This window comes from Oenanthe melanoleuca, chromosome 2, assembly GCF_029582105.1.
Source record: "Oenanthe melanoleuca isolate GR-GAL-2019-014 chromosome 2, OMel1.0, whole genome shotgun sequence".
Classification (NCBI taxonomy): domain Eukaryota; kingdom Metazoa; phylum Chordata; class Aves; order Passeriformes; family Muscicapidae; genus Oenanthe; species Oenanthe melanoleuca.
In genome coordinates this window covers 26,465,645-26,491,240 of record NC_079335.1, presented here as the reverse complement: position 1 = coordinate 26,491,240, position 25,596 = coordinate 26,465,645, and the positions used below count along the sequence as shown (strand labels likewise).

General features: G+C 35.7%; 1 protein-coding gene across 5 annotated transcripts in view; it reads left to right on the top strand.

The window, feature by feature from the left end:
• The window catches only part of WWP1 (WW domain containing E3 ubiquitin protein ligase 1), a 59,165-nt gene that overhangs the window by 7,677 nt on the left and 25,892 nt on the right, over window positions 1-25,596 (top strand). For 2 of the 5 annotated variants that reach the window (XM_056485236.1, XM_056485235.1), the window contains exons 2-6: window positions 15,541-15,631; window positions 19,304-19,442; window positions 21,659-21,783; window positions 24,563-24,700; window positions 24,802-24,865. In XM_056485236.1, the coding sequence (XP_056341211.1) occupies window positions 15,562-15,631; window positions 19,304-19,442; window positions 21,659-21,783; window positions 24,563-24,700; window positions 24,802-24,865 (536 nt within the window). In that variant the 5' untranslated portion in view covers window positions 15,541-15,561. Of the gene's footprint in view, window positions 1-15,540; window positions 15,632-19,303; window positions 19,443-21,658; window positions 21,784-24,562; window positions 24,701-24,798; window positions 24,866-25,596 lie in introns of those variants that run through there. The other 3 variants (XM_056485234.1, XM_056485233.1, XM_056485238.1) reach the window with 2 other exon arrangements.

Sequence of the window (25,596 nt, the reverse complement as noted above, 5' to 3'; positions counted from 1 at the left end):
ATCACAAGTCCCTTGAAAATCAATGTGAATTAAGGAATAACTTTGATATCCTTCAGTGGGAAGCTGGTCTTTCTGTGCACTTTTTGTAGCACCTGGTTTCAAGGCAGTGTTGCTCTCAAGAATAAACTGTGAATAATTTTAGGTTTTATAACTTAGTCTTTTTCCTTTCACTAGAAAGGATACTGACCTTCATTAAACTGTGTTTTGTAATGTTAAACATAATATGCAAGGTTTTATTGTGGTTCAGTATTGGCCCTTGAGAAGTCAAACTTAGGGCTGTTCTGGTAAGACTTGTGTTTTATTAATTTTCATGTTTTCAACTTGTGATTTTTTTATTTTTTTATTTTTTTTTTAGTTAAATTTTGGAATCATTAATTCAAACTAAAATTGGATTGAAAATAATTAGCAGAAACAGGCAACTCTTTGTTTTAAGAAGTGAGAATTATTCATCAGCTTAGAGCCTTGGTAGGGATCAGGTTGAATTCTCTAGCACTGTAGAGACTGAAGGGCTATTTTTGAAAAAGTAAGTGACAATACTTGGATCTCAGGTAGCAGTAGGTAAGATTAGAGGTAAGATTAGTGCAGTCTGTGACTGGAAGTAGGACAGACATGTTTTAGTGTTTTAACACTGCTGAGATTGACAGCTGGAAAGAGCCTTGCATAGCACTTTTAAAAAATCAAATATTCAGAGAAAAGAGAGTGAGAACATGCAGTGAATTCTACTTATACCTCTTTGAGCTATTTTTTGAGATAAAGTTACTGGTGAGAGGTGGATCACATCAAATGTCTTACTGACAAAAAATTGTGCAAAACCCTTTCTACCACATTTTCATAACATTAAGTAGGCTTCTCTTCCCCTCTTTGAATTGTTGTTTTTTATGACTTACCAAAAAAATGGGGAGGCTGGAAATCTATTTTGGGGAGCAGTTATAATATATTTCCCCATTATTGGTATTCCTTAGTCACTTTTTTTCATATCCCATTAAAAAATAGTGGGGAGGATGTAACAGTAGCACTGTCTGTTAACATCTTAAAAGTTGTTCCTTTTTTTGTTAATTTTGCTGTGGCTGCAGTAGAGATGTGTTTACACCAGTCAAAGCTATTATAACTAATAAGGTGGTGCTGACAGGCACAAATTCCTGTGAGTGGATTTTATAAGCTATCTGGGCACTCCTGGTATGTGCTCAGGCTCTCTGCCTATTTGGAAGCTCATGCTTGTCCATTTTCCATGTGGTTAAAATAGGTTACCTATATAGTTTGAAGTGCCTGTATGTAACTAGGGGGTAAAGTTTTCTATTTCCAGTGTAGGTACACTAAAATCTGCCCATATTTTTACAGTCAATATATTGCTTTACATTGCTCTTGATGCAAGTTTGATGAGCAATAATTTATGCTAGCATTAGGATTATCCATAACAGAAGATAGCCCAAAAGGCTTGTGTAGCTAGCATATTACATGTTCTGGCAGATACGAGAACTATTCAGCTAAATACTAGAATTAGGGAGAAAAAATTCTTCCCTGATTTCTCGATATGTGTGTTGGCCTTTAATTACCATTGTTCTGTTCAAGAAACCTGGAAGTTTTTTACTCTGTTTGTTTCACTCTGTGTGTTTTTTATCTGTAACACACAGAGGAGTCTTTTTTCATTATTTGACATTGTGGCAGGACCTAGAAACATCATCGTGATTAACATTCACAAGCAACACGTACTGTAAATATTTTACTGTATGTTGCTCTGTAGCAGTGAAACTAGATTCTATACAGACTTTTCTTACAATTCTTTGCTTCATGTGCTGTTCTAGACCTTTCTTACTTGCAGTAAAAAAGGCTCTGTGCAGTGCTGCAGCTCAGACTGATTCAGAGCTCTCTGTGGTGTTTGTAGATTTTGAGTCAGGCAGTGTAGAGAGCTTGAGCTTACGCTGCAGCCCTTTGCTCGGCTAGCACATGAAATTGTGTCTCTTTCTTTTGCTATGCTATTGAACTTTGTGAAACTCATGGGAACTTAGTGTTTCAGAAGATATTACTTCTCAGTTTATTTTAAGTGAATTTGGTGGTGAACAGATTCATTTAGAGGGATGGAGATGAAATGAAAAGGGGAAAGAGGCAGGTGGTCAGTATGAATCGTGCATGTGATGTTTGCTTGGGAAAACAAGGCTAAAAAGGTCCAAGTGTAAGGCAGAACAGAACAGGCAGATGTGTGCAGTGGAACTAGTGCTTTTAGAGGCTACCTAGAAAAGAGGCTGTTAAATGAATAAAGTATTTATTAAAAAGACCTTCAAAGGGACACACCTTGGGCAGTACAAGAGTCAGGCCATGGCTACACACAAGATGGATGACACGTTTTCACACTTTTATAAGTGTGAAATGGACTTTTGGTCCATTTACATATTGGGGTTAGTTGTCCAATTACAGCTCCAGGTTATGTAGTCCCATTCTCCCAGATTGCTCTCCTCAAGTTGCTGTTCACACTTTTTGAGCCTGAAGCCACAACGGTATCCTTCGTTCTCAGGCTGGAAAAGGATTGTTTTGTCTAACTAAACTGTGAAGAGAATTTGCTAACACTTTATATGAAGGTCAGAGTTATATACTAGTGCAGTACAGAATCTGGAAAATATGAAAGCTAAAACTTAAGGCATCAGAATCATAGTCATTTGCCTGGACCTCTTGCTAAACACTCAGAAATACAGTTTTTTGTGAACTTCTGTAATGGTACTATATTTTTTCTTAGACCCTTAGAGGCTGATAACATTCTGGAGATAATGCACAGATCAATTCTGCAGCATTTGTAGTAATGGTCAGTGCTTGAAAAAAATTCAGAAAATATTGTTTGTATATAGCTTTCTCTTCATATCAATAGGAATAGATTAAGGTTTGGTTTCTGAGGTGGAGGGATGGAAAATGCATATAGCTTGGCTTAAGGGAGATAAATACAGTAATAGTTATATCAGACCCAGTGTGAAGAATGTTAGAATTTGTCTGAAAGAAAAGTAGAGAGCATGACTTACGAAAAGCAGCTCAGGAGACTGTTTGTTCAGCTCAGAGAAGATAAAATGTAGAGGTGATGTCATTGCTGTCTACAACTTCCTTATGATGGGCAACAGATAAGGAGGTGCTGATCTTCTGGTGTCCAGTGATAGGAGGTGAGGGAGTTGCTTAAAATTGTTTTGGTTTGGTTGGTTAGTAAGAATTTTGTTGCTGAATCATGGAATGGTGCATGTTGGAAAGGATTTCAAAAGTTGGGTCAAGCACTGGAACATGCTTCTCAGGGAAGTGGTCATGGCACCAAGCTGTCAGATTGCAAGAATAAAATAGAGTACAATATTTCAATTGGCAGGGACCTACAGTGTTCATCTAATCCACATGCCTGAGCTGTTCAGGGCGGACAGCAAGGTAAACTATGTTGTTAAGGGCATTGTCTGAATGTCTCTTAAACACTGACAGGCCTGGGGCATAGGCCACCTCTCTAAGAAACCTGATACAGTGTTTGACCACCTTCTCAGTGAAGAAATACTTTCTGATGTCAGGTCTGCTCTTTCCCTGACTCAGTGTTGAACCATTCCTATATGTCCTGTCACTAAATTACCCAGAGAGGAGATTAGTGTCTCCCTCTCCAGTTTCCAATCAGCAGACTTGCTACTGATGCATTCTACTCCAGTATCCAGATCATTGATACGACTATTGAGCAGGACTGGCCCTGGAACTGAGCCTTGGAGGAGCACCACTGGGACAGATAACCAGTCAGATGTAGTCCCGTTTGGAACAACCCTCTGAGCTCTGCCCTTAGACAATACTTCACTGAGCATATCATGAACCTGCTCATCCTACAGCTGAGCAACTTGTCTGGAGGGATGTTGTGAGGAACAGTATCAAAAGCCTTGCTAAAATCCAGAATTATGTCTGCCAATTTCCCTTCATATACAAGATCAGTGGCCTTATCCTAGAAGGATATTAAATTAAACAGGATCATTTCATGATCACAACTGCCAAGACAAGCTATTCACAAACAACAAGTCTGGGAGAGCATCTTTCCTAGTTGGCTCACTGGGTACCTGTGATAAGAAATTATCTTCTACAGATTTCAACAATCTTCCAAGATTTCCACATCACAGTGGTGTGGTGCTCCTGATTGATATTAATTGAATTCTTTTATAAGGGCAAGGGTTACAAATCAGGGGTTTCCCCTAAGTTGCCTAGAGAATAATTAGTCAATAATTGTGTCCTGACTGGAGTATCTGTTGTAGACACCCACTGCAACTAATTCCACTAATTTTCTCTCAGGGGATCTCAGTCACATCATCACTAACTGTAAGGGCTGTGCAATCAAACCCTCCCTTACATCCAGAGTAATTCCTCCTGCTTACCTGCTCTGCCTGTTGCTCCTGAACAGCCTGTAGCCCTCCATCCCAGTGCTCCAGCCATGGGACTCATTCCACCAAGTGTTGTGAGCACCAGTAATATCCTAGCCCTGGGAACTGACCAATCCACCCTGTTCAGGAAGCATTCGGACTGTGCTCTTACAGTGTTTAACTTTCATGTGGTACCGTGTGCAGTCAGGAGTTGCATGGGCTGATCCTCGGGGGTTTCTTCCATCTCAGGATGTCCTGTGTTTGAAGAAGAGTTACAGTTTGCTTTCCAGTTCAGTTCTCTGTCGGTCTGCTGTAGGGTTGGCAACTTGGAACTTAGCAACAAAATATTTACGATGTATCAGGGACATTGAAGTATCTCTGGAGGAGATCTTGGTTTACTGTCAGGGAGAACTAATGCCTTGTCTTCTTATCAAGGCCTCATAAACCTGGGAGGAGGAGAGTGCTGAAGCTGAAATTCTGCTTCTGTGAACGCAGATCCCGAGGAAGCCAATACTGTGTTTTTACCCACCAGTCTGTACTGTGGGCTTGGCAAAAAGATGAGAAATTAAATGCTCTTATATCCCCGACTGTTCTGGCTGGTCTGAAGATTCACTCCCCAAAGTATGTTAATGAAACCAGAAAGTATGAGGATATTCTCCTAGCTTCCTTCTCATTTGTTTTGTTGGAATACTAATTAATAAATTTGAGTCCTTTTCCAGACCTCTCAGCCTCAAGTAATTCTCATTTTTTGAGGGAATACTTGTAAACTGTTCTTAGATAAAGGAGTGAGGGATATTGTTAGTTAAAGGTGGTTTTGACCGTACTTTTGAGTTTTAAAAGGAGAAGCAAAACATTCTGCTGGCAGAAGCTATCTGGGGGTCCTGGTGGACATGAGGTTGAACTTGGTTCCCAGGCTGCATCAGACAAAGAATCTCCATGAGACTGAGGGAGGTGGTCCTTCCCTTTTATTCAGGACTGTGGTGAGGCCACATCTGGGGTCCTGTGCCCAGTACTGGTCTCCAGTACAAAGAGTTTAATTAAAGGTTATCAAGATAATTAAGGAACTGGACCACCTCTACATAAAAAAAAAAAAGTTTCCAATCTTCACTATTAGCATAGAATATATCCTACAGTTACAAATGTTTTGAATGAATTTTACTATCATTTCAGGTTTTCCAGATCTGTTTGTATAGGTAATATTTATGTGCCTGATAGAATAGTTATTTTTTTAACATACATATTTTAAACTCATCAATACCTAAGAAACTGGGGAAACTGTTAATAAGAAGTAAGTACTAAAGGGATCTGAAGGAATCTTATGATCTTGATAAGTAGCTAACTGTTCTGTTAAATCGTTTCAAGTTGTTAGCTTTGCATTGTTATAAACTATCTTATATTTCTATTTAAGGTAGAAACCTACATTTCAGTCCATCAGTATTTGTCTGACTCTAGTTTAGCAGTAGGTACCACATAAAATAATCTGTTGCTCAACAAACGATGGTCTTTACTATGATCCCTCCCTAGAAGTACTGTCACCACGTGTTTCCACTGTGTGAGAAGTAAAATCAGTGCTTTTAGCGTTATTTTAAATGATCAGGGAAAAAGTGATTTCCATTTCTAATATTTTCTAAGCTATTAAACAATGACTTAAGCTACTATTTATAATACTTTTACAAATGATACTTCTTAGTTGAGGAGACTGTTCAGTACTACTCAATGCATCTTACAAATTTGCTGGCTAATTGTTAAACTTTATGCTTTATGATTCTGAATACATTTTGTACCATCTTTTGCATTCAGTTTGAGAATAGAACTATTGCTTAAATTATTTTCACAGGGATTCTGAAAGTTAATTTTTCCTTCATTGAGCATACTGTCACATAAGTTAATATTTGTAATGTTTCAGGTTCTTTAGCTTCATGGATAATTTTCAGACATAGAAAACCTGATGGCAAGCATGCATGCTACTTTGTTCAGTTCGTAAATATTTTTTATTTTGTAACGTACAGCTTTCCTGTGTACTTTTGTGTTGAATAATTAAATATCTCCCAGAAAAAAATAAATTATATAGGTATAAAATTCAAAGAAAAAATATACATAGGATTGAAATGTAAAGGTAGTAAAGGTGAAAACAACAGAAAAGTAAGGGGTTTCTAAAACAGGAAGTGTTTATATTCATATAAATGCAGATAAAAAGGTATGGGAATTGGCTGCTTGGGGCAAAAGCAGAATACCAGATGTGGAACTTGGTTGAGTCTGTGAAAAAAAGTAACATATCAGTGTCATATAAATAGATCTATTTAGTTAAACTGAAAGAATCCAAGACTTTCAGGGTAAGACATCCAGATTAGAAATCAAAGGTTAGAGCTGTTTGTGTAGCTTGGACTTTGCTTTTCTCTCATATGTCTCGCAGGAGTCACACATTGAAGCACTATTTACTACTGGGCTTTGCACTGAACCATTTCTTTCAGTGTGTCTGTAAGAATGAGAAAAAACCCACCTGCTGCTTAATAGTGCTTCATTACTCCCTAGTTCTTGTTCAATTAATTTACTTAATTTCAATTAACTGAAGCATGTCAAGGCTTTTATTTGACATTGAAAAAAAATCTCTTTAATGTTTTTGCAAATTCTAGTAATTTTAAATGGGCCTTATTGCCTCCTTAACTATTACAATATGTTCATTTGCAGCTATATATATCCTTTTTAAAGTCCTTGCCAGCTAGAAAGATGTGTAATGTGAAATAATTAAAACAATAGTACAGCTAGGCAATATTTTCCTTTTCTTAAAGTTTGTTCCTATGTTCAAACAATTTGGTTCCTTAAGAATGAGTGTAACAGAGTGCATATGTGAGAGTTCTTGTAAGTGGCTGAAGCATGTCAAGGTACCATTTTTCCAGCTTTATAAGTATTTTAAATTCTGGCAATCTATTGAAAGGAATCAAACCAGCAAATATTTTCATTAAGTGTATAAGATGTCCATGAATATAACTTTCTATTGGAAGCTAATGTTCACAGGAGTGAGGTTGTTTTTCTTCCCACCCTTCCCCCATACATAATTGCTGATTAATTAAAGATAGTACCTTGGCCTACATGGTTTAGGTGTAATGGATCAGGGATATAGACAACACATCAAAGTTTGTGTTGGGCTCATTGTGTATTTCTGGTTACCATACATTTGTTCAGAAAAGAGAATGGAACTGCAGACATTCTGAATTGGCCTGTAATAGTAAATCTTAAAGAGAACGTATGAAATGGAGGAGGAGAGATGAAATTTTTGTGAAGAACAAATTAGTTTTGTCTAAGTGGTTCTCAGAAGGCTCTACTGGTGTTTGTGGAAGACATCTCTTACTGATAAGTATTTCCATTGCTTCTTAAAGTGGCTTTTGATTTGTGGTAAGGTTTGTGGCATTTGAGGAAAGAAACATTTAAGGTCTCTATTTGCCTATGTGTAAATATTACTCTATTTTTAACTTTTGATGATCAAAGCTGTCCGTATAGGGAATGCCAAGTCTTAGAGTTTTTTTTTTTTTTTGTTAGTGTTGCAGAGGGCAAGAAGAATTGTAAAAGTGACTCTGCTATGCTGCTTGGTGTAAAAAAGGCCAACCCATTTTGGGTGTACAGATGTTTCTCCATATCTGTTTCAGATCTGGTTTCTGTTTGTGCATATCGAATTACTGAGCTGAAAGTTTCCTGATGGCAAAGGGAGAAACCCTTCATTTTTTAAATGATATTAGAGTTACTGATTCTCTCTGGAAGTAATACAATTTTAATTATTATTTTTTTAAAAACCCAATTAATTAGACATGTGTTCAATTAGCAGTGACAGTCATCACCATTTTTATTGTTGATAAATAGTGAAATGGACTTTTCAATCAGAATTGTGTTGAATAAAAATTTTGGATTTTGAAAGTCTTAATGGAAAGAAATTGATTAAGTAACTTACTTGCATCTGACATAAGAAACTTACTTGCATCTAACATAAGAACAGGCATTTTTTACTTTTCTTTTACTCTTATTTTTACATCAAGAATCTTCCTTCTGGCCTATACTTGCTGATTTTCATCAGCGTGGTAACTTCCCCCAACCCTTGCCTTGTTTCTTTGATTGAAGAGGGCCTGGAGGCAGAACTGAAAGTGTGGATGATTTCCGATGCTCCCCAACAAAGTGGAACAACTTTTTTGTTTTCGTCTTTTCCTGAAAGATTCTCTCACAGGGCTGCTGTGTCTCCCTGCATGCTCTACCACGGGCAGAATTTCCCGAGAATCTTTCCTTCTCATGCCTCACACTCAGAAGATCAGAACAGCTACAGTACAGAGATTCTTACCCCTACAGCCTCCTGAAATCACTGTTCACTTCTCCAACCTTTAGTGTTAATTCACCTTTTTACATTAATTAATTAATTAAAGTGGCTGAAAAAATTAATTGTTTTCTGTGATGGGAATTTCCATATGTTATGAAATGATATCGCAGGTAATTGTATCATACTGTCCTGGTACTTTTGTTTTTGTTTGTCTTATTCCTAGCTTGACTCTTGTGGTATCATATGAGTAAGGAAATGGTTTTCTCTCTTTTTGGGTGTACTCTTTTACGCCTGAGTACCATGGTTCTTCTTGAAATATCTTCTCAATTATTGGTCACAGCATCAGGTCATTTATAAATATGTGTTTGCTGCTCCAGTGATACTTTCTAACTTTCAGCTTTACAAGAAATACCTGCACCAGGTGCACTCATTACCAAATGAGTAATGCAATTTAAAATGTGCCTGCTTAAATTCTATGAATAAATAATTATTCTACTAATGACTGAAAAATAAATAAATGAAATATTCACTGGTTTTATTATCTTTGATTTCTGATGTTTTAATAGCATTTTGAGATTTAGAGAATATTGTTCACAGAAGCATATATTTTATAAATGCTATTGTTAACAAGACTGACTTCCATGAAACCATTGATTCACGTGAATTAGGAAATTATCCTTTAGTTCTTTTAATAGACTACTGTGTTGTCCATTTCATGGTTTTGCTTGAGTCTTACTTTGTCCTGATCGATCTGTAGTTACCCAAAATAATACAACTGAACTACTCTTAAGATATCAGCTGTAAGAGTTAATGACTAGATTGTACTCTGCCAGTTGATGTAATTTATGATGAGGGTGGCTTGACAGAAGGGCTGTGATCACTGTTGTCTTTGTGGGGCTCTCTAGAATCTCTCTGAATTTTTGTTGTCCAGGAATTTGAGGCTGGGGGTGGTATGTGTGTGTGTTGATGAAAGAGTTCTGAAAGTAAAACTTCACATCCTTTAGACCAAAGAAGTTTAACTTAGAGTTTGAATAAAGAGGTGTAGCAACTTCATAGTTAGGAATGTATGGTCGTTGTAGCCCTGTTAGAATTAATCCCCTGATTTTCAGGAAGATTATAACTACAAAGATGGTGACTCTTACATTGCCATATGTAACCCTCCTTTTAAGATTATGTAAAGATAACCTTGAAGATTTTTAACCATTAAACAACATATTCAGGAGCCAAACTGGGCATTTATTTTGAGAGAAAAGAAAAGGGAATTTAGGAAAAAAACTTTGTCCATGATGCAAGAAAACATTAATATTGCCCTTTACTGTTCCCTTGTCCTTTAGTGGTAAGAGCTTGCATTATTTGCAATATGACTTTTAAAATTGTTTAGTTAAAAAAAAATCCTCATCTTTCAGTGTTTCTTCACCATCTCTTTTTCTTTAACATGGAGACTTTTTTTGCAAATTAGATCAAGAAAATACAGGTATTTTGCTTTTGACATTACTCTGGATGTGAAAACTACTCAGTCCTCTTAATGAGTGTTTTCACTTCACTTGGTCTAATTATCATCCCATGCATTTCTGCAGATTAGACAATGTGTTTAGTTGAAATTTTGTTTATTTTTGGCCGTGCGGATATAATTTATTCTGGCTCATCAAGATGGGAGGTTGCTAGTCCTTCAAACTTTCAGATTTTCAGTGTTGGAAAAATGTCTACTAGAACATTCAGAAATCTTCCTCAGCTTATAAGAGGTTTTGCTTCTAATAAAGAAAAAAAAATGATGGTAGTCCCATCTTCATGTAAATCTGTCAGTCCTTCTACTTATGTGACTTCTTTATTGTCCCTGCTTAGTTTCATTCATGTATGCCTGGTCTCTCTGCAGCAGCCTTGCTCCCCAGAAACCCGAGATTTTTGGAAACATTTATGTCAACACTATTAACTTCCAGTCTTTGTTAATTTTGGACTGCTCTTTCATGCTCTATTATCCCAGGAGAGCTTTTCATGTCTTTTTCTTTAATATGGCAATCTGTACTAGTACCTTACGAAAGGTCAGCACTGCAAACAGTTCCTGTGATAGTTTTTATCCGGTGTCTCACATCACCTCTGCCCTCTGCCATGTCTGCATCAGTAATTTTCCTGTCAAAGGTTGAAGGGATAAGTTTTGGATTCTCCTTTTCAGTTGTGCAGCAGCATTTTGTCGTATGTTCAGACCAGCCTTTAGGGACTAATAGGCATTCAAAGTTCTAGACAAAATTGCTCATCTTGTACAATCTAGTTTGGCCGGCTTTTCTTCTTGAAGGCTTTGTTTACCTGGAGTAAAAACATGTTTGATTGGAAGTGAATATGACCCAGTGTGCATCAGGCAGTGAAAACTCTCTTGTTTGTTTTTTTAAATATTAACATTAGAGTAGCTTTTTGGATCTTGAATGAGAATGACAAACATTGTCATGTGAGCAGGCTGTCTCCTGAAAGAGCCAACTTGCATCTGGGCTGATTAGGCAATAACCTGTTAATTTAAAAATGTCAGCAACTGAGTTTGGATAGTTAGTGATGAAAATAACTGATGACTGAAGCCTTAAATAAATTTAATGTTTCCTTTCTCCTTAATTCCTAACCAGTTCTTGATTTCTAATCAGTTAAAAAAGGATGAGGGGGCTTCAGCTCTTAGAATCTTTGGAACATGTTAGAATTTTTGGAACGTGATGAAAACAGTCAGTTCAACTAATTTGCTCTGTTCAGTAAAGCCCTGTTCAATATAAACTACGACACAAAACTTTGTATGTTGTTGGTAAAAACCTATGTTTATTTTTAAAAGTTTAAATGCTCTTTTTTAACTTCCATATATTTGCGTGTGTTTTTCTAAATTGTATTTGACATGCCTGTCAGTATTTTGTTTACAACATACTGGAAGTGTGAAACTGTAATCCTTGCTGTGTGAATGCACCTAAGTCTACCATATGAGTAAGAATATAAAATAGATTTCTGTTATGGAAGGATGTTAATTCAACAGGGTCAGAACAGAACATCAGGGCACTGTTGTTGTGGGCTGCAGTCATGCAGTTACAGCCCCTTAGCCAACCCCAAGCCTAACTTTGCTTCATCTTCATCAGATATTGTGATCTCCCTCACAGTGCAATAATTTCTCCCAGGCATTGTAGTAATTTTTTCCTTTAAGAGGAAAGATGCAAAGCTAAGTGTAGTGAATTCTCACTTCCCTGTTATCAGAGGATTGGCAAATGTGCTTGCCAAATGCAGTTAGCAGCTTAGTAGCTAGCAGGGCCAGAAACTCAGGTTTGGGCAGGTGGTATTACTTGCAATATGTGAAGTCTGAGGAGATTATGCAATGAACTATCTATCTGAGGATTCTGACACAATTTATATATTTATTTCTTATTTATTTTGCTTTGTACATCTTTGATATAAAGTTAAAAAAAGCACAAAACTCTTCCAACCAACCAAATAAAAACCAAAATCCTCCCAGCATTTTAGATCTGTACAGGTAAACAGTTGGGCGAAAGAAGCATTCATAATTTGTCAATTGCAAAAGTATGTCTAGACTAGTTTTTTAATGTATGTTTAGAACTAGATTGCAGATCTTGGTTTCTTGTGTAGAATTTAAATATATTTTCCTCAGAATTGTTTGAATGTGTTGCTTTTATGATATTTTTCATATTGGTCAGTTGTAGAAGACTGTCCAGTGAAATGTGGGAAGAAAATCTAGGACTTCTATTTTACCTGAAAAATAAGAAAGAAATTTTTATTTAGTATACATATTGATACTGACAGACTCTGTAGGTCTGTATGTTCAATGATCCTGTATCACATTTGGTTCATGAGATGTCCTGAGGACAGATTTAGTATTCCACAGTATGATGGGGGTCACAGTAGCACCTTCATCTTTTCATTCACTTCCAGTGTGTTGTAATAGATGCAGTTTCCTTGTGTCCAGCTAGAAGGATTTGTGGATTATGGTATTTAGTTTTTACTAAACAAACCCTTACAAAATAGGCAACTGGCTTAAAAAAATTCTTGCAAGTAGACCATGGATTGAAGATAGTTGTATCATACTAGTAATGTGAATAATAAGAATATGGCAGAGCTGATGCTTCTTCTACTCCTAACATGAGCTCTTGGTCAGATATATTATGAGATAAAAGCATTGGCAATTAGATCTGGCAAGAAGTCAGCCAAAACAATTTGGTTTATCAGGAATGGTATTTCAAATATGGTTGTACATCCGCTATTGGAAATGATGAACATTGTTTCTTGAGGTATCAGCTAATGATAGTATGAAGCCATCACCATTAGTAAGGCATTTAAAAACTAAGCACCTAGAACATGAAGACAAACATCTACAATTTTTTTTTAAGCAATGTTAAAGTCATGCTATACTCGATCCAAGACTTTAGAAGATTTCACTAAACTTAGTGACAGATCATTAGAAGCCTCTTCTAAGATTTCTCAGTAGCAGAAGACACAAGATACTGTTGGGGAAACATTTCATCTTTGTGTGGTAGTATCAGTGCCTGAAATAATACATGGAAAACAGTGTGGTGACAAATGAAAACACATTCTTTTGTCAGAAGATATTGTTGGAAGAGGTCTGGAAAATATTGCCAAAGTTCTGAAGAAATAAGTTATATAAAAATTATATAGTGGGAGAGGCTTGCTATACAGAAGTTGGATCAAAGTATAGGTGTTTGTGGTGTACCTCTATTTATGGTAATTGCTAGATTCTGTGTCCATAATGAAATTCACAAAGAACTAAATCACTAGGGAAAGATGTACCAGACAAGAGACATTCTTAAGCATAAATTCTAAACACTATCTTCTTTAATAACAGCATTTTTTTTAAATGGAAAAACTGTACAAGAGTAACCACAGATGGAGTGGCTGATTTGACCAAAGGTTACAAGCTGAGCACCACTTGCAGAATTCATTTACTGCATCATGCATAGGCAAGCAGCAAGGAAGTTGGAGCCATAAGTGCACAAAGTGCTGCAGGATGTCATCATTGTGGTTCATTCTGTGAAAACAAAACTTTTAAATAGTAGAGTATTTAAAATAATCTGTAATGACACTGGGCGTGACCAGGAAGATCTTGTGTACTGTGCAGAGGATCTCTAGTTATCATAGCAAAGTGCTTAGAAGGGTTGTAAAACTTGAAGATTAATTACATATTTTGTCTCACAAAAAGCCAAATGAATTTCCTGACCTGTTCGGTGATAACAGTCAGCAGTATGCTGACTATCAGTTGTTTTCGAAAAAATAAAGACACTTAAGGCACTTTTCCTTAAAGGTGAAGATGGTATTTTAACAAGCAAGAAACCTATTGCTTTTTGAAATAAACTGATGCTATGGAGAAAGCATTTTGAAAATTGATGTTTTGAAATGTTTCCTTGTGTGATTTTTGTTGCCAGAAATGAGGTGTCATCTGTTAAACCATCCATATTTGTACACTTAAACTTGGAAGCAGAATTTCATTATATGCTTAAAAGTCTACCCAATTAAGAGTTTCAGAATCCCAAAATTTGATAAAAGTATAAAAATGCAACACTTTCCATTGGTTAACAATAACAAGTGATTGATAACAGAGAAGATGAATGTTTAATGGCCAGATTAAAAGAAAAACCTTTACATAATTGGTGGATGGAGATACAAAATGATACAAAATCGTCATGATTTAGGAGGTGATGCATTTTGATTTGGATGTACATATCTTCATAAATTGTGTTTTCCAGCTGTGGCAGCCAATAAACTGTATTTAAAACTAGACCTTTAAATAACTGTATTACAAAATGTTAAGTCATTTAAAAAATGCTGAAGCATATTCAATCACGTGGCTCTCACAAAAAAAAAAAATATTTTTTTTAGTAAAAGCAAAAGAGTTTTTTACCATTAACATTCTTTATTTTTTAATTTCATCTTTATCTCACAATTTTTAAACTCTGGTTTTATATGTTGTAATATATATGGAGTGTGTTAGTAAAGTGGTACATATATTTAATTTATAAACAAATACATACATATTGGTATGTACTCAGAATTTTCATACTTATAGAGGTGCATGATCAAAAAGGTTTGGTGACAGCTCTTCCCATATCGTTACTGAAACTAGTCGTGTTCACAGATACAAAAATGTGGAAGTTCATCCAGATCAGGGAAAGTCTAATGTACATATTGTATATATTCTTTTCTTGTGAGAAGTAGTTGTCTGATAGAAACAGAATGTTTCACTTCTAGCTGTGTTTGAGGTGTAGTAATTCAGGAGGACAGAAGTGATTCTGTGTGCACATGTCTGTGCTGGGATGCCCAGCTGAGATCTGACACACTCAGTTTTAGTTGCTGAGTGGTGAGGTAGGATGTCCTTGAAAAGTGCTTCCTTTCTCAATGAGGAGGGAAGTGTTTTGTGGGTGGACAACAGTGGGGCAGAGAGCTGGTGGCAAATCTAGGGACAGAATGCAAACTATTTGTCTGAATTGCTCTCATTGCTTGAGTGTATTGTTCTGGTGACAGCATGATTTTCAAGCATGTAAACATTTCAAATGTTTTGTTCATATGAAGTTGTTGGTGCTTGGCTTCTCTGAAATCAGACCATAAGTATGTCTTCTAGAAAGAGAATTATTGATATATCACGGCTGAATTTCTATTCTTGACTTACACAGTTGTTCTAAACGATGTAAATATACATGTTACTGAAGTGTCTTGGCAACCTTAGAGGTGTAACGTGGGACAGATTTCCAAAGTGATTGCTTTTTTTAACTGCTGTTACGAAATAATGTGTTTGGCTGAACCTAAATAATATTTGGTGACTTCTTGATTAGTTGGACATTTCATTTAATAGCTGTAGCTAACATGCAGAGATAAGTACTTTTTAATAAGCTATCTGTTTGCTTTTTTTAGGCTGAAGCCTAAACCTCTGACATGGCCACAGCCTCACCAAGATCTGATGCAAGTCACAACCGTAATGGAAGATTACAGATGAAAGTAACAGGCAAGTAGTGATTTTTATGATAGAGATTTTTACAGGAAAACATATGTATTGTACAAAAACAGTCCTGGAAGTGAGTGTAAAAATAAACTAGTTAATATTTTAATGAATGATATGAATGTTACAGTTAATAATATGGCTATAATATATGTAGATGATTTGAAGCTAAATAGAGATTATGCAGTGAGTTTCATGACAGGGTCTAATAAATCTTCAAAATAAAAAAAAATAAGAGAAGGTATTCTCTACAACAGTACAGACAATTACAAGAAATTTTGCTTGGGGGCAAGTGGTTAACAACATGCATTCTGAAGAGGGAACTTAGATTACTGAAATTCTAGGAAAATAATTGGTGGTTGTAGTGAACCCCAAGCTGAAAATGGGTACAATGTTTAAGTGAAAGTGGACAGCTGGAGGAGATCACAAAATTTTCTAGCCCTTCCAAAGATTAAGCTCTTTCATTACATATCAGGTAAATATTTTTTGAATATAATGTCCTTGGTGTCATAGGTTGGACTATACAGATACATTAAATAATTTAATTTGGAAGGGACCTTTGGTGATTCCCTAGTCCACTCTTCTGATGAAGGCAGGGCTACCTTTGAATTTGGATCAGGTTGCTCATTATATTGTCCAGCTGAATTTTCAGTATCTCAAAGGCTGTGGATTACCAGCTTTCCTTGTGATAAGCCATGTTACTTTGAATGTTTTTCCTTCCATCCAGTTGCAATTTACTATGTTGTCTCTTGTGACTGTTTACTTTTTTTCCTTTTGCTCTGCTAGTTCTCATAGTTTGAGACAGAAATCGTCCATCACAGTATCTGTAGCAGGGAAGCACAGTAGGCTACAAACAGTCCTGGAAATTTCTAATTGTGTTGGGGGACACTTTTTCAATAGGTATTGAACAGGCCAAGTAGATTATGCATTTTGCATAATCTGATGGACAAGAATTGGTCAAAGATGTGACAATTATTCTTAGTCTTAGCTACTCTCTCTGTGGGATAGTAGAGCAGAACTGAGACTTCCTTGTAGTCTGAAGATAAGTGAAGTGCATCTAAGTAAACAAATTTGAAGCTAATTGTGACAGTGTTACAGCTGTTAAAAGTGAAAATGTTACCAGTACATGGATAAGATACTGTATATAAATACACCTATTATAAATATATATATATATGTATTAATATGTATAACTATTATTTTACCATTGATAACTAATTTGAAGTGTCCAGGGATTTTGAGAAATCTGGGAATGCTGAAGTGAAAAAGGATGCATGGCCAATAATATATTAAGGCTATCCTGAAAAAAATTTGGGAAAAACATGAATAAGATACCATGTCTTAATAAAGGCTGCATCTAAAGAAGGATGCATCTTGCTGGATGATCCAAAGATGGCCAGTTTATCTGAGAAAAAATATATTATTGAAGAGTCCCCCAAATTGATATTTAATGAAATTAGATAAGAGAAGAACCTCAAAAATTATTAACCTTATGTAAGGAGCACAGTACTCAATAATGTGATGAATCATCAAAACTGGCAATAACAGCAGAGATACAGCCACCTATAGATTGAATGTATATATCTATAACTGTAAACTGACTCACACAAATGACCCTTAATTTCAGATCTGTGTATACAGAAATGGTAATTTTTTTATCCTGTGCTGAACTGCTCCTTATGTAAAAAGTCTTGTATTTTGCTGATACCTCTTTTGACTCCAAGAAATCTGGGTCGGGGTCAAATGGAAAGAAGTCTTTACAACATTTGTGATTAATTTTTTGAAGGTTTAGTTCTCTAAACGTAGTCTTTATTGCAAGATCACAGGAATGAATGCCAGTATCATGGGGAAAGTAGTGGGAGACACAGGAGAGTGAGACTGTGGTATTGCTGACCTACACTGCATATTTATGTGCAGTTTTGCTTAGTTTTTTTGCTGTAGAAACTAGACATATATTTCAAGAACTGTACTTAAAAAGCAGTTTTATAAAGGCAGCAAGTATCACAGACTCATTTTGCAAACAAGGAATTAATGAGTGGTGACTTGTTTGAGTTTGGACAGATGCAGCATATTGTAGGTGTGTTTTGCCATCAGTATTTGTTCACATATTCTTGGTGGGATCTTGTCTTGTTAGTTCTTTTGGAAGTCTTGCTGGTATATTACTTATTCATAGGTTTATTTTAGAAGATGTCCTAACCAAAAGATGGTAATGGTCTCCTTTTATTTGGGGACTCAAAACTTATTAACTTGAAACATAATCAGATAAAAGAAAGGAAATTAAAAGGAACCTTGAATATCATTACTAAATACTTGTATTTTAATAGATATTGTATTTTCCTTTGGAAAGCAAATTCTGAAGGAAAATGTGGAAGAAATAGAAGTTGTCAAAGCTTAAAAATATAATTCCAGATGGAAAAAATATGACTTGTGTGTGGAATTACAGTTTCAGTTTTCTATATTCCAGCTTTCATCATTATCAAGCTGCAGTTCACTTTTATGACTCATGATGCATTACTAAGACTGGACTTTCCAAATGTGAGGGAGTTAAGTTTGCACCTTTTATTTGAAACCATGTAAAATTCCATGGCTAGTGGCTTTAGAATCTTAGATGGTTGCATCCCACTAACTTTTAAATGACTAATGTATATGTCTCAGAATACTGCAGTCCAGAAATATGTCTCCCTTTCAGTTTAGTTAACTTCCACATTGAGTTAGCAAGTACCAGAAAGGAAAGGAATACAGAACAATTATTTCCAAGTGGCTGAAAATACTCAGCTTTGTTTTAGTTTGCAAGTGGAGGGAACAAGAATCACATTGAAGCAAAGGAGGAATTAGAGAGAAGGCGCAGCCAGCAGGTAAATATAGTTGAGAGTCCATTCTTGTGGTCTTTTCAAGACACCATTTGCCTGAAATAGAATTTAAAATCTTGGCAGTTATGCTGCTGTTGGTTTTTATAGTGACTTCCTCAGCTGGACATAGAAGAGGGAAAACAGATTTATGTTCAGTAGCACAGAGGAGCTCACCAGTGATTTGGAGGTGAAAACAGCTTCTTTGGTCTGTGGTGTTCCTTAATTTTTGAATAGTTACCTGAAACCTTTGAGTTCATCTGCAAAACTGTTTAAATACAGAAGATCTAAGACTAGGTTTCTTAATTTTGACAAACTAGTGTGTAAACCCACAAATTCAACCATGCAGTAATACAGGCAAAGAAATTAAGTTCTGTATACAGGCTTTGCTGTGCAGGGACATTTTGAAATAAGCGTGAGCTGCATTGACTTGCATAACAACATATAGCTAAAAGATAAAGTCTGTCCCTGAGATGCATCATCAGATGTATCATACTTAGGCATTTTTCAGTTAAGGGAAGAATAGGGAGAACAATGGAAAAATAACCTACGTTATTTCCAGTGCTTACCCCTCAAATAGTTGTGCTGTCTCTGCAACTAGTCCTGCCAATGTGTGGAGAAGAGTATGACACACTTGGTTTCAACTATCTGACAAAGTAGCTTTTGAAAATAAAAGCTACCATTTTTACATTGACTTCTTTCTGTTCAGCAGAAGTAGAGAAGGTGAAGAAAAACACTGCCATGCAAAATATTTCATACAGTGTGTAGGCAGTACATTTTCTGTTTTTCAGCAACAGTATGCTGTTATAGATAAAGCAATGTATTTCATTAGTTTCTAGTGCCAAACTGAAACGGAAAAAGAATTGGTTTGGAACAACTTTCTACACGGAATTAACTGCAGATGGAGAAATTAAGAAAACAGCAAAATCAAGTAGTTCTTCAAATCCCAAATGGGATGAGCAGCTGACAGTGTAAGTAGATTTTTTGGTTGTTTGATACTATTTATTAGACAGACATTGCAGGCAAATATTTACTAAGCTTGGCTGCCTACATAGTTTGCTCTGGCTGTTGATGTCTAAATGCAGACATAAGTTGGTATTTATCTCAAATTATTTCTTTTCTGAATCCTTACAATGTTTTGAGAATATTTTTTCCTACAGAGTGTGTTACTTGCATACAGTGGCTGTACATGATATAGTCTTGATATCTGTCAGCACTGTGTTTAGCACACATTGCTAGAAACACCTACTAATTGTAACCATGTCACTCTCAACTTTAGAAGAAAAAAGTCTCAGCTGGATAAGTAGCACTTATGAGGAAGGTTACTTCTTCCTTTGAATTTCCCATTGAAGGGATATGCACACAAAACCTGCAAAGTTACCTTCTAACTTACCCTGATATTTGACCATTTTAATCTCCTTGGGTTTTTGTTTGGTTTGACCATGCTAGGGGTGTCGATATACCTGAACAGGACTCCAAGAAGAGCTAGCAATCTTGCTCTTGGTTAGAATGTTTTATTCAAAAGCAAGGTTGTATTGGTTCAGACTTGGGTTTGGAAACAGCACAGCTCCTATCAAGTGGCATTGAGCCTGGGCCAGTACATTTCACAGCACCTGACATGTCTGTGTGCAATAGCCAGCTTTGTTAGCAGTAGGAACAGTGCTGGAGAATGGGGAGTGGTACTTCTCTGGGGAATTCTTTGCTTGGGAACACTTACTCCAGACCTGGTCTGAAGCAAGTAGGTATTCCTGTGCCTCATTTCTTGGTATTTCAGGTTTAGTGAACTTACTAGCCCTTTGCAATGTTGCTAGAGAGGATAACGTAGTCTTGGACCTGAGGATGATTTCCAGGATCAAGAACTAGAAAAAGTAGGTTGCTTTTGGTATATTCACAGGGACCTGAGAGGCTCTTGAGGAGGCAAGTTTGTTTTGGCAGGATTTGATGATCTGATAGAAATGAGGTAAATTGCAATGCATAGTAAAGGCAGACTCTTTTCATAATGAGTATTACTTACTTAGGGTTTTACCCTTACATGTATTTTAAAGTATTCTGGCCCCCTCTTCTTCTGGCTATTGGAATGGTATTAGAGGTTAAGTGACCTCTCTGGCTTACCCAATTCCCCTCGCTTCTGTAGTCAGCAATATATTTGTGTGTGTAGATGTTGGGGATTTTTTCCTTTACTTTGTTGAGCTGCTTTTCTACTAAGACTTCCCTTAGAAGGCAGCCTGTTAAAAATGCAAAGATATATTTGCTTGTGTTTCAGCAAAAATGGTCCACCTTGTCCAATATGTTCAAGTGGCTGTAGAGCTCCTGTTGTTGGGAGAGTGGGGCTTGTTTTTGTTATTATTTTCTTCATTGCTGATATAACTTTCTGTATATATTTGGTCAATACTGATAAATTTTGGCCTTTTACTTTTTGCAATGAAGTATCTCTACTCCTATTTTTCACAGCCAAGAGCATCTTTGCAGTACTAAGCCCTGTATTACAAAACTTACTCTGCAGGACCCCTAGCATAGCTTGAGTAGGAGAGAGATCAATGCCAAAGCTTGTCATAATATTACTGCAATTGGGTCCTTTACTTTTCTGCTTCCCTGCAGTGTTTACTTTAGCTTCATCATTTGAATTTTCAACTCTGATTTCTGTGAGTATGCTTTATAGTTTTATATATATTTGTGGATTCACAAAAAATGCTTACCAGCACTTACGTGGCAGGCTGATACCTGTTGAGTTCTTGCTTGCAAATAGATGCTTTGTTGCTTTTTCCTTCTTAAAAAAATATGTAGTATTTTTCTTTTCAGTGAGAAACAAATATGCCTCCCACCTTTTTCTTCACATTTAATAATGTAAGTTTTTAGCTAGAACTCTGAAGGAATAAGGGAGATAAGCCTTTCATAAATAAAGATATGTTTGATATAACTGAGATGTGAGCTGAGTGTAGGTTATTCTGATACTTCTCAAATTCCTTATGCTATCGTAGTAATTAATGCACTTTAAGTTTGATCCTAAGTGTAAATATCATAGTGTTCTCAGTTCTTAATTAAAAATTTCCCTTTGCAATACAAAATTTCACTTTGGTAGTATCAAGAAATACAATGAAAAAGTGAATAAAGTTCAAATACTTCTAACAGCAAGAATGAATTCTTAAAAATCTGTATATATTTTTAAAAAAATGTATTTTATATGCAGGAATGTGACTCCACAGACTACGCTGGAATTTAGAGTGTGGAGCCATCACACTTTAAAAGCAGATGCTCTGTTAGGAAGAGCCACTGTAGACTTGAGACAAGCTTTGGAAGTACACAATAGAAAATGTAAGTTATCATGAAGGATATTTTGAATAAAGTAAAATTATTATTACTAATTTATATATCAAACTGGCAACTGGACTACTAACTATATGTGTAATTACAACTGACTTTCAGTTGTTATCTTTACTTGTCTCTTCTAGAGATGTCTGTGCTATTGAGAACATTACATTGTAAATGTAACAATGGGATATAATACTTTTGAAACAAACAGTAGAGTATTAGTTGCGGAAAACTAAGTAAAAGCAGAAGTGATTAAATGCAATGTTTTGTAGCAAGCTAGTAACTAATATGATAGAAGATCTGTTTTGTATTTGGTAACAAAAAAAATAATTTAAACTTTTATAAAAGATGTGTGATTTTTCATGTTTAACTTCTCTGGAGTCACTAATAGAAAGGCTGGATATTTGTCTCTCATAATTTAGCTGCCCAGAGAGCAAAAGAAAGCACTGATTAATGAAACAATTGAGATCTTCCTTTTATACATTAGAGATTCTTTGTTCTATGTAATTTCTAATATTAAATATTTTTAATAGAATGTATCTGATTTGCTTTGTAAATTTTCAGTTCTTTAGTACAACAAGATGGTGAATCCACACTTTAAATTCCACTCCAGAGTGGCAGTAGAATTCCAGCTAACCTTTAACCTTTCTCACAAGTTAAATATATAAACCTGAGGTGACTGTCTAGAAAGGTGGGAGGAAAAGGAAAAGGAAAAAAAAAGATAAATTTTTCTGATTCTTAGAGAAAATTGAATCCAAAATTAAGTGGGGCTTCTTCAACAGTATTATGATTCAGCAGTAAATTTCATAGCTAAGCAGAAAATTTTCTTTTTGTATAAGAAAACTATATCAGAAGAAGCTTGGTTTATAATAATGTTAGCCACAAAAAAATAATTAATATTTTAACAATTTCTAACAAAATACTTAATAATTTTATTACTGTAATTTTATTTTTTATTACTGTAATTTTATTACAGTAGATCCAGAGGAGATTGGATCTAACAATTTGGCAAATAATTTCAGGGAATGATTTACTGAGTTTGCTGTACATTGCACCAGAAATAATTTATATGCAATGTTTCTTATTTGGGCAAGTCAGTAGTTAGACACTTGCTGGATTACCTAAGAATTCACTGGTAGAATAATCTGATTGATATCCTTCATTCATTTAATTATTGATGCCTATTCTAAAATGTAGCACTTGAAAAGCTCTTTGCTGATGAACGTGGAACAGGAATTCCTCTAAATGCAGAAACTTCAGAATTAATTTGCTTACTTTTTCTGCTAAACACCATGAGTATTAAATTGCTGCCCACACACCTCAGAGTTTTCTTGCCAGCTCAGTTGAGCTACAGCCAACAGTTGATCTGGTTTAGGAAGATAACGTGTTAAAATAGCAGAAGTTAAACCAGCCACCCTTTCCAAAAATTAAAAATGTGTTAATTAAACAATTCAGTGGTAGGTTAGTTTCTTCTCTTCTTTGAGATGGTACTTTCTTCCAAAATGTGTATTGCTAGATCAGTATTCCTGTAGATTTAGGAGCTTTGTGCTTGCTGCAGAGATTTAAAGTCCCTTAAAATCCGTTGTGGCACAGCAGTGTGTGTCTGCTGGTAACTGCTGCCCAACTACACTGTCAAACCTGCCCTTTCAAGGAATAGCTTGGGGGGTATCTGACAATAGGTTATGGCAGCCTGCCTTGTTTTCATCTTTATTGTTCACTTGTGATGCATGATAAGAATGAAAAAACCAACCAACCAAACAAAAAATGCTAGTTTAATGCATAGAAGTGCCCAGTTTAAATTTAACTTGGAATGCTATCATATGGAGGGAAATATGATGGCATATCTTTAAAAACTAATCTTTTAATCTGAGAGCACAAATACTAAAAGGTCTTAACCATTTTAACCTGATTAATATGAACTCCTAGCTAACTGTGTTTGGATTTATGACATGTAGTTTTAACTGTTGTAATAGTTGATATGGAGAGAATTACGTAGCATCTCCAGTATGTTTTACCTCTGGATTATATATGTCTCTCTACAAATGTGTGTATTGCTTGTCAGTCAGATTGAATTATTTTCCTGCACCATTAGTTATCTCAAATTTTCTTTTGGTGAAAATAGTTTCTGATTTAACTTTTGGTTACCTGAGGCATCCTCTTTTACTGTTTAATCCTTGGAGTTGCAATCTATGAAAGTGCTAGTAATTATTTACTAAAAATAGTTTTAAAATTGAGGGAGGACTCTCTGAAGTCTTTGCACTTACTTCTTCCTCAAAGAGATGTTTTTTTCAGTGATCTTTTAGAATTAGTTTTGGAAGGTGCTGTGAGAAATCAATATAGGCTCTGGTTGTAAAATGAGGTTCCTAGTGACTTTTAATATTTGGATGTGTGGTTCAAAAGTTATTTGACTTTAAGCCATCACATGTTATGTAAGTAGTGCATAATTTCCAAAGGGCTTAATGGAAATGGCAGACCTGGGAAATCATTAACAACAAAGTACTGAATCTGCATGGGTTCTTTAGCATACCTATAGAATATACTATGTAAACAGACGCTTCTTTTTTAAAGTGAAGTGTGCATTTACACACAGCAGGTGTAAATACATACAGCTCCATAGTGATTTCTGCTTTGATTTGAATATCTCTGATGTTCAGTTTTATAGAACTGAATGCATATATCACATTTGTGTGTTGAAGATCTCTTTTAATATTATTTAGAATTTTAATTTTTCCTTTACGCTTTCTTTCTTCTTTTCTCCTACCCACCCCAACTCCATTTTTAGTGGAGAAGGTGAAAGAACAGTTGAAACTTTCTTTGGAAAACAAGAGTGGCATGGTGCAAACAGGTGAACTGACAGTTGTGCTAGATGGTTTGGTGGTTGAACAAGAATCTCTTACAAATCTCAGTTCATCAGCAACCAGTAAGTTAAAATTATTAAGTCAGATGATAATACTTGGATTAAGATTTCAAACAGATATAATAGAATTATTTCTGTTGAATTTGTTTCTTGCTGTTCAGTAGAAGTTCAGCAAAATGGCGAGGCTGTACATGAAAGCAGAGATACTTCAGCAAGAAGTTCATCCAGGTTGGAATTTATTTTTGTGTTTTATGCAATATGAAGTGTGTTAGCAAATTTGTCAGTTGAAATGGTTGGGTTGTTCGTGTTCTGGTGGGTTTGTTTGTTTTGCTTTTTTTTTTTTTTTTGTTTTTTTTAAATGGTTATGAAGATGAGAGATTTCATCTGCTGAGGTCTAAATTATGTTGCCACAGGTTTTAGAAACATTATTTGTTTGATAATTACATAATTTAGTTCAACTGATTGGAAATCTATGAAATGCTGCAGCAGAAATTAGGGGAGCAGTGACTCGGTGTATTTTTATGTACTTATTCAATTTATTTTCTTTTGCTGCTTAAGAACCATTTCTATTAATGTCTATCAGCTCTTTACAATGTAGCACCTGAACGGAAGGAAAAGGGGAAAAAAAGCCCTGAATGACTTCCTCCTCAGCCTTTTTAAGTATATGATCAGGAACTTAAGAGACTTGTATTGAGTTTCATAAGCAGTATTTGTAACACTGAGGCCAAGGCCTGTTTCCTCCTGAAGTGGCAAGAAAAAGACATTCAGGCCAATTAAGAGCTTCATTCTTGGCTTCTCTACCATTATAACCCACTCAAGGACTGGCTTGAGGGAAGCAGGAATAAATTTTTTTGCCCCTTCATCTCTAGTAAGACAAACAGGTCAATTCAGATCAATTTGTTACTGGTCTGCCCGGTTACCTTGTGTGAACCCATTTCTGTTTAAGTTATTGACTGGAG